The 14,849-nt window shown below is 35.7% G+C and overlaps 1 protein-coding gene across 2 annotated transcripts in view; it reads left to right on the forward strand.

Moving 5' to 3' along the window:
- Window positions 1-5,990: 5,990 nt before the first annotated feature.
- Window positions 5,991-14,849, forward strand: part of LOC150102994 (uncharacterized) — a 69,001-nt gene continuing 60,142 nt past the window's right edge. Inside the window, exons 1-2 of one of the 2 annotated variants that reach the window (XM_090398029.1) lie at window positions 5,991-6,205; window positions 12,770-13,046. In XM_090398029.1, coding sequence (XP_090254155.1) covers window positions 12,842-13,046 — 205 coding nt within the window. In that variant the 5' untranslated portion in view covers window positions 5,991-6,205; window positions 12,770-12,841. Of the gene's footprint in view, window positions 6,206-6,244; window positions 6,356-12,769; window positions 13,047-14,849 lie in introns of those variants that run through there. The other variant, XM_090398030.1, reaches the window with a different exon arrangement.

Here is a 14,849-nt window from a genome sequence, read left to right on the forward strand (position 1 = left end):
TGCAGTTTTAAACAATGCTCATTTTAAAAACCAAATGTTATTAAACAAATATTTATTGTTATATTAAAAAACATAAAACAGCAAAATTTTCTCAGTGGCATTCCCTGTAATGGAGAAATTGTACTATGCTTGTTTTAACACTAATTTAAATAAACATAATCTGTTTTTCCACTGCTTTTGCATTGTGTCAGTTCTCTGCATGAGGAGGTGAAATCACAGTTCATTATTCTGTGCAAATTCGCCAAATGTCTTGTTTTATTATTTTCTTCATTTGGAAAGGCAGTGGAATATCCTGATTCATCCCACAGATGGCTCTATAGAAAAATGACTACCGGTAATGTAGGTTATCAATAGTCAGCTTCTTTGACATGTTGAGAATTGTCAAGTATAATTGCTAACTACCAGTATGGATTTTGCCAGTCAAGATCCACATCAGACCTTGTCTACACCCCCCCTCCCCACCTCTGAACATATGCCATAGAAAGGTTTGGAGAAATCTGGACTCATGTATTTAACATTTCCAAGGCATTTGATAAGGTTTGGCACCAAAAGCTTCTAAGCAAAATTGCCATCTTATGGTCAGCCTTCCATCCTTTGCAACTCAACTGCCTGTTTTCTCTTAGCTTGTTTACTACAAGTATTGTAGTGAAACGTTTAGATTTTCCTAATAATGTTAGTACTGCTCGGATTTTTGTTATTTCACTCACCTTCCTGTATACATATATATACGATCTGCTTTCACTAACCTCAAATCTGATTCACAGTTTTGCTGATGACAGTGCTCCCCACTCATACTACAAAAAGACTAACCTTGTAGTGTCCAACTGTCCCGAGCATTAAGATTATTGAGTTTATCAAAATTTTCAAATTATTAAGATCCTAAAATGAGTGACAATTCACTGCTATCTAACTACTGCCCTATCTCACTCACTTCAGTCATATCCAAATTGATGGAGAAAACCAACTCAACTAGTACCCAGCTATTAAGCAGCCACCAGTATGCAATCCGTCAATGCCCATCAACAGGAGATCTACTCTCATACATCCCCCAACTTCAGCAGATGGATTACCAGCTTCCTGTCTTGACACACACACTGTGTGATGGTAGACAGTTCCTTATCCTCTCACCATCCAACTAATGCTGGGCTCTCACAAGGTTCAGTTCTCGCACCAATCCTCTTCCTTCTATATATATCAACAACCTACTTCAGTTGATGTCTAACCCAATACACAGTTTTGCAGACGACAGCACATTGCACTCTTCCCTTTCATTTTAAAAACCCTCCTCTACACAACTCACTTCAACCCACAGAGCATCAACCACCACTCCCCTTAATTCTGACCTCCAAGCCATCCTCCAATGGGGCTCAGATAACCTTGTCAACTTTCAACGCTAGTAAAACCCAATTCTGTCTTATTTCTCACAAAAAAAAAAACATTTTACCCAAGCATTATTTTTGATAACACTCAAATTCTCAGACAAGATGAGATTTCTCTTCTCAGAATTATCCTGACCAAGCCTCTCCTGGCATAAATACATCACAACCATTGCATCCTCAGCTTTCAAAAAGCTAGGTTTTCTCTTTCGCTCACGACGTTACTTCACCTCTAAACAGCTGTTAACCTTATACAAATCACAAATCTGCCCATCTATCGAATACTACTCTTGCATTTGGAGTGGGACTCCTAAAAGCTTCCTCAGAATGCTTGACTCAGTACAAAGAAGAGCAGTTAGGGGAGCAACTCACTCCCCCCTCATTCTCACATAGATGTTTGGTCTCTGCAATTTGTATATTCTATAAATATTTCCATGGGAAATGTTAATCTGAAATAGCATCAATCATTCCCCACTCTGTACTAAGCCCAATGGAACACGTACAGCTGCCACCCCAACATCCTTTCACAGTACACTTTGAAACCCACAGAACAAGTTTCTTTTCCTCCTCCTTTATCTCTGCTACTGCTGTATGATAATGGTCTGAAAAGTTTTTGACCTTGTCATGATGAGAGGAATCATGGAATTTTTCAGTTGAAGGTGACTTGGCAGATCTCATAAGGCAGTAGCATTTTTTTTCTCCCTGGAACTTGGTTTCATCTGCATACAGACACTTCAGTCATGAGAACACAGGCAGTTTACAGATAAAAAAATACTATTGATGGTAGTGTCATAGTAGTAGTTGGAGGATTAAGTAGGAGATATGATGAGTTGTGTATAGTGGATCAATGTGCCATCCCATGATGAGACCTTGGAGATATCACAAAAAAAAATTAAAAATTAGCTAATGGCTTTTATTTCCTCATAGGGAGTAGGTTAGGCCTTGTAACCCTATATCTAGCTTTTGGAGTGGGCCATTCGATCTCCACCAGTATGAAACTCTCTGATTCCAATCTTTGAGTTTCGTATTCGGTTTTAAAACAATGTGGGATTTAATATCCCCTTAATTTAAATATTGTTTATATCGCCGAAATGAAGCCTATTGGCTCTTTATATTTAAATAAGTTTTATCTATGTTTATCTACCTTTCGTACTACAAGTCGTATGCCTTGAATACTAGAAAATTTATTTGTTAAGACTGCACCACCACTATCGTTTAATTCGCATAAAACTCAGAAATATGGCCGGTTGACTTCTCTCTCTCTCTCTCTCTCTCTCTCTCTCTAACACAAATTCCTTCTGTGAAATTTAACACAAACAGGGTCTAATTGCACTTAACTACATGCTTCTGCTATCTTACTTGTTTCCAGCTCTTAGGTTCGTTTTTATTTAGGAAGAGTGCATTGTAATTTGAAAGATCAGGTGGCACTCTATTGACATAAACAAAACACATTTTATTTACATTAGTATAAAAGGTACATTCATCAACGATAGGGAGATTGTCCTTTCTATCTATCTGTTAAATCTTTAGCATAAAAATAGAACCTTTCCACTTCAATATTAAATAACTTTACAATAATTAAATAATATTACTCATTTTACTCTCTGCTTACAAAATCAACTAATTGAACTTCTAATTCACTCACGAAGAGGTTAGCTAACTATGTCAAGTTATTTCACAAAATTTACACCAATTACTAACAGGCCAAATGACTCTCTTATAGACACATCTTATTACAATTAACTTAATTCTTATCAGTCCATTTATAACATATATCCTAGATTACAAAAGGGAATGTATAACAAAAGATGGAACAAACTTACAGAGGCTCTGTGTCGCACACTCATCCAAGGTCTATCTAAAGTCCCTATGCTTTTTCTTTCATCTCGGGCCTTAAGCTTCCTACTGGATTGTCCTGTTTCAGGGGTGACTAGTCAGGATAGTAGCTGGCTTTGGAATCCAAATTTTCAGCACTCGATAGTTCAAGCAGGGCCAGCTCTACCGACAATGCAAGGCGCATTTGCATAAACTATACGAAAAATAAGGGGGAAGGGGCGGCAAAATATGCTACTGCAAAATTCCTAGGGGCAGCCCCGAGCTCGAGCAAGAGGTTTTGGCATACATAGTTGTCTGGCGCTTGAAGTTTGCTCTGTGGCTATTGGTTTAGGTAGACCTCCCATTGCAATGACATCTGACTGAAACTGCCTTGGGTATTTACATCGGCTATTCTCATCATTCCCATTCTTCTCCTCTGGCGTGGCTCGCCGTAACGTCTGGTCATCTGGATTATACTCCCAATAGTCATGCCTCTAACTGCTGATGACTTTCTGTCGATCTTCAATGCCTTTTTATTCCACCGTCTTTGGGGGCTTTGCGCGAAGAGTTGAGACCCCAAAGAAATCGGTGCGACTCTGATATTCTGTTTCGACCGACCCGTTCTTTCTTCTCCTGGTATACTACACAAATCCTATTAGACAGACACTGGAACTACTTGTGAATTTCGCCATCCCTTTTCAGAATGACCTTGATGGTGGGCATACACAGAGCTTGAAAACAATGGTTTCAAAAGCACTTAGTTAAACAATAACATATAGGTTGGAGTGACATAGCATATTCTTTTGTTTCTTGCAAACTTTACCCATTGTTTTACTACGTTTTTTTTTTTTTTGGCCAGATAAAATTTATCATAGAATTATATACATTCTTTTATACACGTTTATTTATATTACTTTTCATACAAACTTTTTAGATGTGACCTCTGTAAAAATCGATGTAAAGTGCTTGTAATATTTCAAGCTACATCGAATTTTACAGCTGGCTTATGACTAATCACTAATTGTCAGCGGCCACCGATGAAGAGTGGCAAACAAGTGCTGCTATTTCTTGGTACCTAACCCTAACAGGATATATGGTACTGTCTGAAATAATGTGGGTTCTACGGGCGACTTTCTTGAGTTTACTGAACGAAACTCACTAGAGTGCAGGAGAAAAAACCTTGCCTGTGGCAGAGATGGACTAACTCAGTAACGGTCGGAGATAGGCTTAGAAAAAGATCCTCCATTCGGCGACTAGACTTGAACTTGAAGTCTAACTTTGAATGGCCTAGTGCAGAGGATGCAAGCGTCACTTCCACTAAGTTACACTGACCTATAGGAGATGTCATGTAAAATAATAAAGATAAATAACATCCACCTCTTAAAGAGGAATATCAGCCAATTATTTTGCTCAACCCTAGTCCACACACACAGCATTTAGTTACTAATAGCCTTGCTGCCTCTCTTGTGCAGATGTATATTTGTAATTTAGACTAAAAAGTACATTTATATAGAGGCTTTTTCAGCGCATTTTCGCGTATCGCGGTATGCTTAATATGTAATTTGATATATATAGTTTTGTCATTATACTGAGCTGCAGATTTTATAACTGAAGCTGTTACATGGGTATAATTTACGCATATATACTGCACCCTACCGTTGAGAAGGAACTACTATAATGCATATTGCATTTATTAGCGTTGTCTGCATTTCGATTGCTTGTAAAGTTGATATTGCCGGCCTGGTTGGCCGAGTGGTTAGCGTATCTGCTCTGCAGCCAAAAGGCTGCGGGTTTGAATCCCGCTATGGGTATGGATGTTTGTGGTGGTGATAGTGGGCGGTAGATAGCGTCGGTGTAGTTGCCGTTGGTGGATTGTGAGTGGTGAAGATAATCGCAGAGTAGGTGCTTTCCCTTGATGAGTCCTTGGACTCTCTGGAGGTGTCACATAATAATATATTGTCTTACGTATCCTCTTTCTTCTAGGTTAAACTTCAGTGAGAGAGACGTCCATGGAAATTAAATTTTAATTTCTATGGACGTCTTTAAATTTAAATCCTTGTCTTTAAAGTTTTGTGGAAATTTTTTATGCAAGTAACATATTCTTTTCAACTTTGGTAACTTATGATTTTGAGGAATCCGACCACAGAAGTGAAGAAACTGAATGATCACTTAAAAGTGATATAGGATATTACAGCGATATACTTGCTTCCTTATGATGTGGAATATTGTTGTTGATTTCATATTTAGGATTATCGAATTAGTGCGTATTTCATTCGAGGAGGGAAGGAAGACTTAGTTTCAGTCTTCAATCACATCTTAAAACGTTCTGTGATGATTTCCTTTAATAAGACTATGGTAAGTACCCTTGTGGTGATTCTGCCATACTGGGCGGAGTAAATATCTATTAAGATATGAATAAACGCTATTCATATCTTAATATCCTATTAAGATATGAATATCTTATTGGTATAAAGCGAATAATGGAATGTTTTGGAAAAGACCTTTTTGACACCACAGTGTTATTTATTTATTTTTAAGAATATGACAGCTAGACATACTTCTTATCATAAATTTAGTAACTTGCAATCGATTCTGTTTCAGTAGAATGGCCTGAAAAGTGAGTTGCAAAATACAGATAATTTTTTTTTTTTGAGGAGTCAGGTTAGTTATCTCTTGTGCTAGAACAGACATTGTCACAGCTTATGTCGCGTGATAATAACGAATACGAAGTTGTGTTGTTATCAAGCAGGTACAAAGGTCACTAATAATTACGGATGCAACGAACAAAGATTATCTTGCTATTATATTGTGTTGTATTCCAGGGTATTTTTAAATGGTGGTATTACTGTCAGAAAATTAGGCTTTCATTAGCATTACATTTGAATGAAAGGATTAATGGCTTAAGTGTTCAGATGTGAATATTTATTTCTGATACGAGAACGATTTTCTGCTTTCGGTTTGTCGTTCACTGCAAAAACAGACTGAAAGTTATGTCTACCATACGTCAATATCAGGTAAGGTGTTTGTTTCAAGGAGGATTGGTACAAACATTTCTATGAAAAATAATGAGGTTGTCATTTCTTGGGATCCACTACCCCACACACGCACGTACAAGAAGGGAATATTTTATAAATAGTGAAGTTGTTTACAGACAATTTTAATTGGTATGTATAAATATATAAAATAAATCTGCAAATGCTTTTTTATTTTAATTCAAATATATTTAATTCATAACGTAATAGCATAAAAAGCATCAGAAACTACCATGTGAAAGGATAATATCCATTATGCTTTATAGCCAATTAAGAAAAAAAAAATCTTTGCCTTTAATACAGAAAGCTTCGAAAGTGTCCGTTTGAAAACATAGATCTCCTTGTTATAACCTCACTTAGTCAGAAACAATAAACTAGGCTCAAAATACCGTATATGTTTTAGGGTCGTAGTGGTAGTAGTATATATAGCAGTGCCATAACGAGGGCGTGGCGAAAGAGGCGCCCACCACGGGCGCAAACCGTAAAAAATAAAAATAAATAAATAGATATAAAAGTCCGCTATTTTAAATTGTATTTTTAAATTTCGGCAATACGCCGCTTTAGACACATAAATTCTGCAACACATTTTGATGGGATTAATAGTAAGTATTTAACATATCGCATTTAATAAAATTTAACTTGTTAAGTTTAAATTTTCAAAATTTTTGGGTTGGGGGGGCGCAAGTTAGACACTTGCGTTGGGTTAGGGGAGCGCAAGTTAGACACTTGCCACAGGCGCTTCGTACCCTCGTTACTATACTGATATAGAGGATAGAGAAGGGGAGACGGTAAGTTGTGAAGAGTACCCTCCGGCCGGGTTCGTATTTATGCACAGGCGCACGAGGCTCTAGCTGGGCCCCCGAAAAATTACAGCCAATTAAAGAGCCCCAAACAATGAGGGGTTCCAGAGCATTCTAACGCCTCGGCTCCGCCCGCTTAGGGAAAAGTGTAAGTATAGCCCTGCCTCCCGCGATGAGTCCTTGGGGTTGTTACGTAATAATAATAATATTCTCCTTTTGTTATGTTTTTGATACAAAGATGGCCTATGCTTACGAAAATACAGACTTCCTTGTTACTGCATCCCTACATTAAAACAACAATAATAATAATAATAATAATAAAAACTACGGTCAAAAAGGTCATCTATGCCTTTCATTTGCTTATAATCGCGTTTTCATTGACAGCTGTGTTGAAACTGCTGATTCTCGTCAGTCTTTCCTATTTAGTGCCATGGAATCCCATTTAAGTTACGTAAGTGAAAGCATGTTTGGTGTAAAACATAAGTATAGAATAAAATAGCCAAAAGTTTGCAATCAGAATTATTTTTTTTAATAATAAATGACTAATTTTTTAACAAAATCAACAGTTCCAGACACCGTAGTACAGCTTCCATGCCGAAAGCTGTATGTATTTCGTAAGCTCACTGTCATTTTCGAGACCAAACATTGTTTTGCTATTTGACTTTAAAACATAAGTATTTATTATACTTTCTAAAGGTAACATAATAATGTTTGTAGATCAGAACTGAACTTCTGTATAGCACAAAAACTAAACAGTATTTCAAAGAAATTACTTCATTAGCCATTTATACTGGAGTAAGTATACTAAAGGGCAGAGCTGACCCGAGAATATATGATGCCCCTAGGCAAAGAAAATTTAGGCGTCCCTACACAGTCTCTCTATATTTTTTTTCCCGAACTATATAGCAAAATCTGGTACCCCGAAGCTTAGCACCCCTAGGCGATTGCCTAGGTTTGCCTAATGATAACCTTGCTAAAGGGTAGAGGAAACACCGGATTTAGTGTGATATGTTAGATCGAAATATGAAATTCAAAGGATATGTTGTAAAAGTTGTAAAGATAACTCAGAGGATTGCTGCAATATTAAGAACAGTAATCAGCAGAAACAAAATGGTAACTATTCCATTGTATGAGGCCCTGATCAGACCTCACTTAGAATGCTGTGCTCAAAGCTGGTCACTGGGATTTGGATTGGATGAAGAATCAATGGCGGCTCGTGGGGTTGCTGCAACTTTCGAAATATACATACACACTGTAAGTACAGTGTATACGTGTTTGGATAAAATATCAAAATTATGGTAAAAATTAAACATGAAAAAAGATTGTTTATTATCGAATATCAAATATTTAAGGAGACAGAGTAAACACGATAAGCACTACGAACACTCTACTAGTGGTGCAAACTTCATATAAACAGGGGCGAATGTTGGTCTTGAAATTCACGATTGCTCTTGTTATCATTCAGGGAGTAAGAGGTGCGATTGAAGTCTGATTATCGGAATAATGAATTACAGGTAACCCTCGTATAACGCGGATGTTAGGTTCCATAGAAATGCCACGTTATATAAATCGCGTTATGCGAGACTCAGAGCACATACAAAAAGTAGGGTTATGTTCCGAAATTGTTTTTTTTAAAAAAAAAAAAATTATATAAACAACAATGACATATCCAACAAAAATATATTTTTATTTAATTCAGGTAATTCATGTAAGTTAAGAAAATAAACTATGATACAAATACATAGTATAAAATTATAAAAATTACAAATTATAATTAAGCTTCATTGCACGTAATGCATAAATGTTTTAGGCAACATAAAAATAAGTGCATATTTTAATTTTTCATGGCACGAGGATCGGTTAATAAACATTAGTTTTGTCATGTAATCACCAGATGCATTACTACAAAACAGTAGAGTAATTCTGTCTTTGGAAACTTTGAATCCAGGAGCTGATCTTTCATTTTTCGAAATATAGGTGCGTTTTGGCATTTTTTTCCCAATATAACCGGGATTCATCAGCATTGAACTGGTCTGCATTATACATGTTTATAAACTTTCAGAGTTTTTTGTTTAATAAGATTTCCATCCAAAGGAATTTTCTTTTGAGTGCATCTTCTTTCCAAATCATTAGAGATTTCTTCATTTTTCTCTTGGAAAACTGGGAGCTTTGCACTTACCGTTGACCCGGCAATAAACACTTTCTCGGATTTTATGTTCATTGTGTTTGATTGAATTGTTGATTAATTTAAATTCAAAGTCCTTACAACAAATGGTTTTTCTCCATTTTTCAACCGATCCAGGATTTTTTTTTTTTTTCTTCGAAAGAAATTTTCTTCAAGATGAATTTTCTTTTCAATATTCATTTTTTTCCCTTTCAATGCAATCTGTGGCCATTACTATAAAAATCATTTTTTTTTACATAAAAAAGCATTACATATTAATTATGTATGTAACTCACCAGAAAATAAAGTGCTCAGCTTGAGATAACACACTTATGATTTTTAATGCGCTTTCCTGGCAGAAAACGAAGACAATTTTCAACAATAAACACTTTATACGGTATACAATTGACGTACAGCGTGCTAAAGGGTGTTTCCCCTAATATAAATTCGCTACTTATATACGGGCAGACACAAATTTAACGAAGATAAAATTTGATTTTTAAGTCGCGCGGTGAAAAATATATGAAAAGATAAAGGGTTACTGCAATTTCTAGACTGTTTTTGTCAAAACTGCGTTGAACAAGGGTTACTACAATTTATAGACAGCGTTTTACGAGGGTTACCTGTACTGACCATTGAAAACTATATATTTTGAAATTTATGTACATTTAATCATACAAATACAACATTTATTTTACAAATGATATTCTATATTTTTCAATTTAACTACTTGAAAACAAATTCTACCCTACGGTTTTTTTTTATGAACTAGTCAATAACATCGTAATAAAAAATTGTTGGTTGTAACTTAATTTTCCCAAGCAACACGAACACTAGTAAAGGCTGCTGAAGCTCACTGGCTAGGGCTACGTTGACTGCGTATGGCCTGTGGTTTAAGCAACTCAGTGAGCCGTCGTGAAATGGCTATGCGCGCGCATGAAATCACAGTGCTGCTGCGAGGACCTGTAAAAATAAAAGCCTAAATGGAATGCTTATAAATGCATACATTTATTAACAAATAAATAGTACTTCTTTCTCAATTAATGAACTTGCGCAGCAAACATGGAGAATTCGCCACTGCATATAAACAACAGTGGAACTGCGCGACGGACAGTGCCGCATTACGCTAATAGCTCGCATCTCACTATGACATGCATATGCTTGCGCGCGTAGCAAATACTAGCAATATGACACTGTGGAAAACACAGTGCTGCTAGCGTCCTTCGCCCTCCTAAGTGCTACAAGATGGATTTTTAATATTTATTTATACAAAATAAGAGAATTGTATAGGATTGTTGATGATAAAAGTAAATATTACAAGCAAATATAAATAACTTAATAAATATATTTATATATCGAGAAAAATTGGGGGTGCTGGAGTTCCGCAGTGCCTATGCACGAGCCACCCCTGTATATGTGTGTGTATACACACACACACACACACACACACACACTAAGGGGGGAGGGGGCTCTTCCCCCCAGTTAAATAATTTCAATAAATAAGTTAAATCTTATTTCATTCACAAAAGGGCACGTGTGATGACAAAGCCTCACTCCAATGATATTCAATACCTCGGACGTGTTCTTCAGTATTACTCGATCATGAATGAATCGAACTTCAACATTTAAAAAACACTTTTCTTTAAATTGGCTATAATGACCACATTATCTACTTGACTGACACGAGATTACATATGTTTTTAATGATGAGGAAAATAGAAGCTTCATTATGGTTCTATATATTATGTCTATTTCCATAAAACTAGCAAAAATACTTAAAGAATATAAAATCAAAGTAGTATTTACTCCCTTTATCAAGATAAGATCACTACTCCGCTCCACAAAACCTCGACGTAGCTCACTTCAATATCCGGGTGTTTATCGGCTATGGTGCGATTTCCGGTCACCTTGCTATGGACAGACAGAAAAATCGATTGAGCAACGTCTTGAGGAACAAAACATCATAACCATCATTAGCCGAACGCGAAATCATGCACAAACGTCCTGAACCATGCAACGCACAATTAGAAATATTAAAAAAAACATCAGTCTCTTCTGTAACTACACAGTGGTCGTCAGCTTTGTTAGTCCTATTTGCACCTGAAGAAATCATATGTAATTAGGATGAAATCGCCAGGATGTACATAAAAGCATTTTTATATGTTGTTAATTAAAATAATTGTTACTATCTTATTCCGGTGTTCTTGTAAAGTATTACTTTTATATATAGCAAAAAAAATAAAATAAAATAAATAAATAAATAAATATATATATATATATATATATATATATATATATATATATATATATATATATATATATATTGAAAATGGCAAGCTTATCCCACTAAGTTTCTGCAAATCGTCGGGACAAGGCTGTAATGAGAGGAAGTTTGCATTATAGATCGAACTCATCAAAGTGCAAATATAATGCACTACGATATTTGCACATCACAGAGAGCTGACTTATTAATAACGGCTCGCAACTGTCTGAAGTTTCGATCCCAATATGTGTTCTGCTCGTTATCCAATGTTGACTTTAATCATTATTGCACAGCGCAACTCATTTTTCCATTATCATGAACTTTATTCAGTAAACACTCAACAACTAATACATTTTCCCCACACATAGTTAGTATTTCGAAGGATAAGTTAACCGGAAAGTGTGTTAGAAAGTGTCTCATACAGCGTGGGAGGGATTTATTTCCTGGAAACTCGGGTTTTTAATAATTCCCTCAAGCAAAGTAAACCAACCAGAAGAACACATACAATTAACAGACATCTCTCTTTTAACAGACATATGCGCGCGGTCACACTATGCTCGATGCCTTTAATATCAATACTTCCTGAAGGCATCTAGTAGTAACTATGTATGAATCAACTTTAAAATTCATCATTAACACAATCCTTGTCCCTTCCTCTCAAGTTTTTTGTTTGTTTGTTTTAATTTTTGAGGTAGCTTTTATTCTCTATTCTCTAATGAATGTAAGAAACAATTATTCAGGGACAGTGGCGGTAATTTCCTTCTCATTATCTATATTTAACGTAGACGCCACATTAATATGTTACAAGACAAAAAGTGTATGAGGAAGAAATTAAAATTAAAGATACGAGAGATCAAATATATCAATATTTATCAACTGTTCTAAGAAATATATTTGTCTTGGGTAAACTTTAACTTTCTATACTTTAAGTAGAGTTTACAATGATTTAAGTACACTGCTCAAAACAATTAGTAGATGTTTTGGTTTCTGTCGAATAATTATACATTTCTGCAAATAATTATAACTATTGGATACTTTATACATGAATGAATATTTTTTACTTATTGGATAGGGTGTAATTGATGAGATATTGTTTAAATAATCGATATTTATTACAAATTTAACAAATTATACATTTTAGTGCGAAATAATTTTAACAAGAATATCATATATAATTGTTCTGGGCAGTATATAATTCATACTTTACTGATGCTATAGTTTGCAGTTAAGTTAAATTGAATAAGAGCAACATCCTAGATACGACTTAAAATTTTGTCAAGAAATTGGATAAGATATCAAAATGACAATTTTGCTTTCAGGAACAGAAATCCATTTTTACCAATAACAACGATCTTATCAAGCTATTCTGGTCGTCATTTCATTAAGCCATTATGTTGGATGTGGTGTATTTTCTGATGATTGTTCTCTCGTATTGTTTAGCGGAGTCGTATGTGTCAGTTTTGCCAGATCCTTCAAACAGGAAGAAACTTTGGAGTGAAAATGATTATCCTGATCCTCAACAGAACCCTGAAAGATGTAACAGAAAGACACCTTCCTATATTTGTGACCCCGATAAACTTCTCACAGAAGATCAAAGTAAGATTTTTTTTTTTTTAATAATGAAGTACATTAAAAATCTTCTCTTCTTTTATATCCCAAACAGAATGGGCAAAAATCTTTTAACCCTAACTTTTTGAAGACAGATAGGCAGTCAAACTTCATTCGTCACCGATAGTAACTGATAATGATACAAATTCAATAGAAAGAATACCCCCAGTCATCCAAAGAGATAAAAATCACTGGACATCTGTTGTCACTGCATTCAGAACATTAGAAATCACATTTACGAAAGCCACCAACACAGAAGGAATTCGCATCCAACCAAAAACCTCCATCGATTACAGTAAACTAACCAAATTCCTTGATAACAGTAACCTACCCTACCACACATTTGTACTTAACAGCAAGAACCTTAAAGTAATGCTCAGAGGGGTAACTCAAATAATATCAACAGAAGTCACATCACACCTCCAAAACAAATGATTCAGACCAGTTACGGTCAGCTGCATGCACAGAGCTAACAAAACACCATACCCCTAAGGCCTAGAAACACATCTACCACCTTCAAACTATCTGTGATTTAGTCATAAAGATGCGAATTCCTTCTGTGTCGGTGGCTTTCGTAAATGTGATTTCTAATGTTCTGAATGTAGTGACAACAGATGTCCAGTGATTTTTATCTCTTTGGATGACTGGGGGTATTCTTTCTATTGAATTTGTATCATTATCAGTCTCCATTTCTACTGGTTTGGGTGTATCTGGTAATGGAGATTTTCCTTTTTCTTTTTTTTTTTTTGTCTGGAATTCCTCCTGTGTGTCAACTGTATCTGGTATAGAGTGGGCATTGGTTTGGAATTTTGCTGCATCCTCAGGGTTTGGTGACTGGTGTGAGCTCTGTTGTTTAGTGCTTATCACCTTCTCTTGGTTTGGTTCTTCCAGACCTTCTGTGGCGATCGTGGGGGGAAATGTCTGAGAGTTTTATTTTACCTGGCCAATTGTTATTAAGTACTTCACCTAATCTGACGAACTCCTGATAAACATCGTCGAATTTAGTTTCATCTACTAGTGTTTCCATATCTATCAGTGTTGTTATTTGTAGAGATCAGCAAAGTTTTCCTTACCTGTATTTGCCTCAGTAGCAGAATTCACCAATGTGATTATTCTGTAAATCACAATGAATCTCTTTTATCCTTTTTTAGCCCTTTAACGCAATTTACAATTCAATCATGCAAAATCTAATCACAATTCCACTTCATCACTCATCCAGTGACTAATTCGGCAAAAATCGCAGAGCTGTTGCAAAGTAGAATATCAATGCGGGCAAACATGCAACGACTAAATGCCAAAAACCATGCACACAACCAGCAAAGTGTGCAAATTGTAGGGCCCACACCATGCAAACTACAGGGGGCTATACAGCATTCCCATAGAACAAAGAACCACCATACAAACCACGACCTCCACAACAAGCAGAAAATCTTATGCAGAGGCAGCTATGCCAAAATCAACTTATCCCCCAAGACTAGGGTTACCATATTCTAAAAATGCCAAAATGCTGACACTCCGTCGCCTGACCAACTCATTCCGGACTCAAACATCAAATACAAAAATAAATACATATGTTTAAAATCTTTACCTTTGTAAGCTTTTCATTAATTAGACGTGATGAGTATGATTATTAGAACACACAAAAATATGAGATTTTAAGTGTCATCATAAGTCTTATGAAACAAGAGTAGGCCTACATGAAAAAGAATTAGACTTATCACACTCATACATTACTTTGCAGCCCATGCATATTTTTCACTATACCTAATTTTCTTTAGCAGTTCTTTGTTT

The sequence above is a fragment of the Typopeltis vanoorti genome, chromosome 9 (genome assembly GCF_054136105.1).
Source record: "Typopeltis vanoorti isolate ZY-2024b chromosome 9, IOZ_Tvanoo_1.0, whole genome shotgun sequence".
NCBI classification, from domain to species: domain Eukaryota; kingdom Metazoa; phylum Arthropoda; class Arachnida; order Uropygi; family Thelyphonidae; genus Typopeltis; species Typopeltis vanoorti.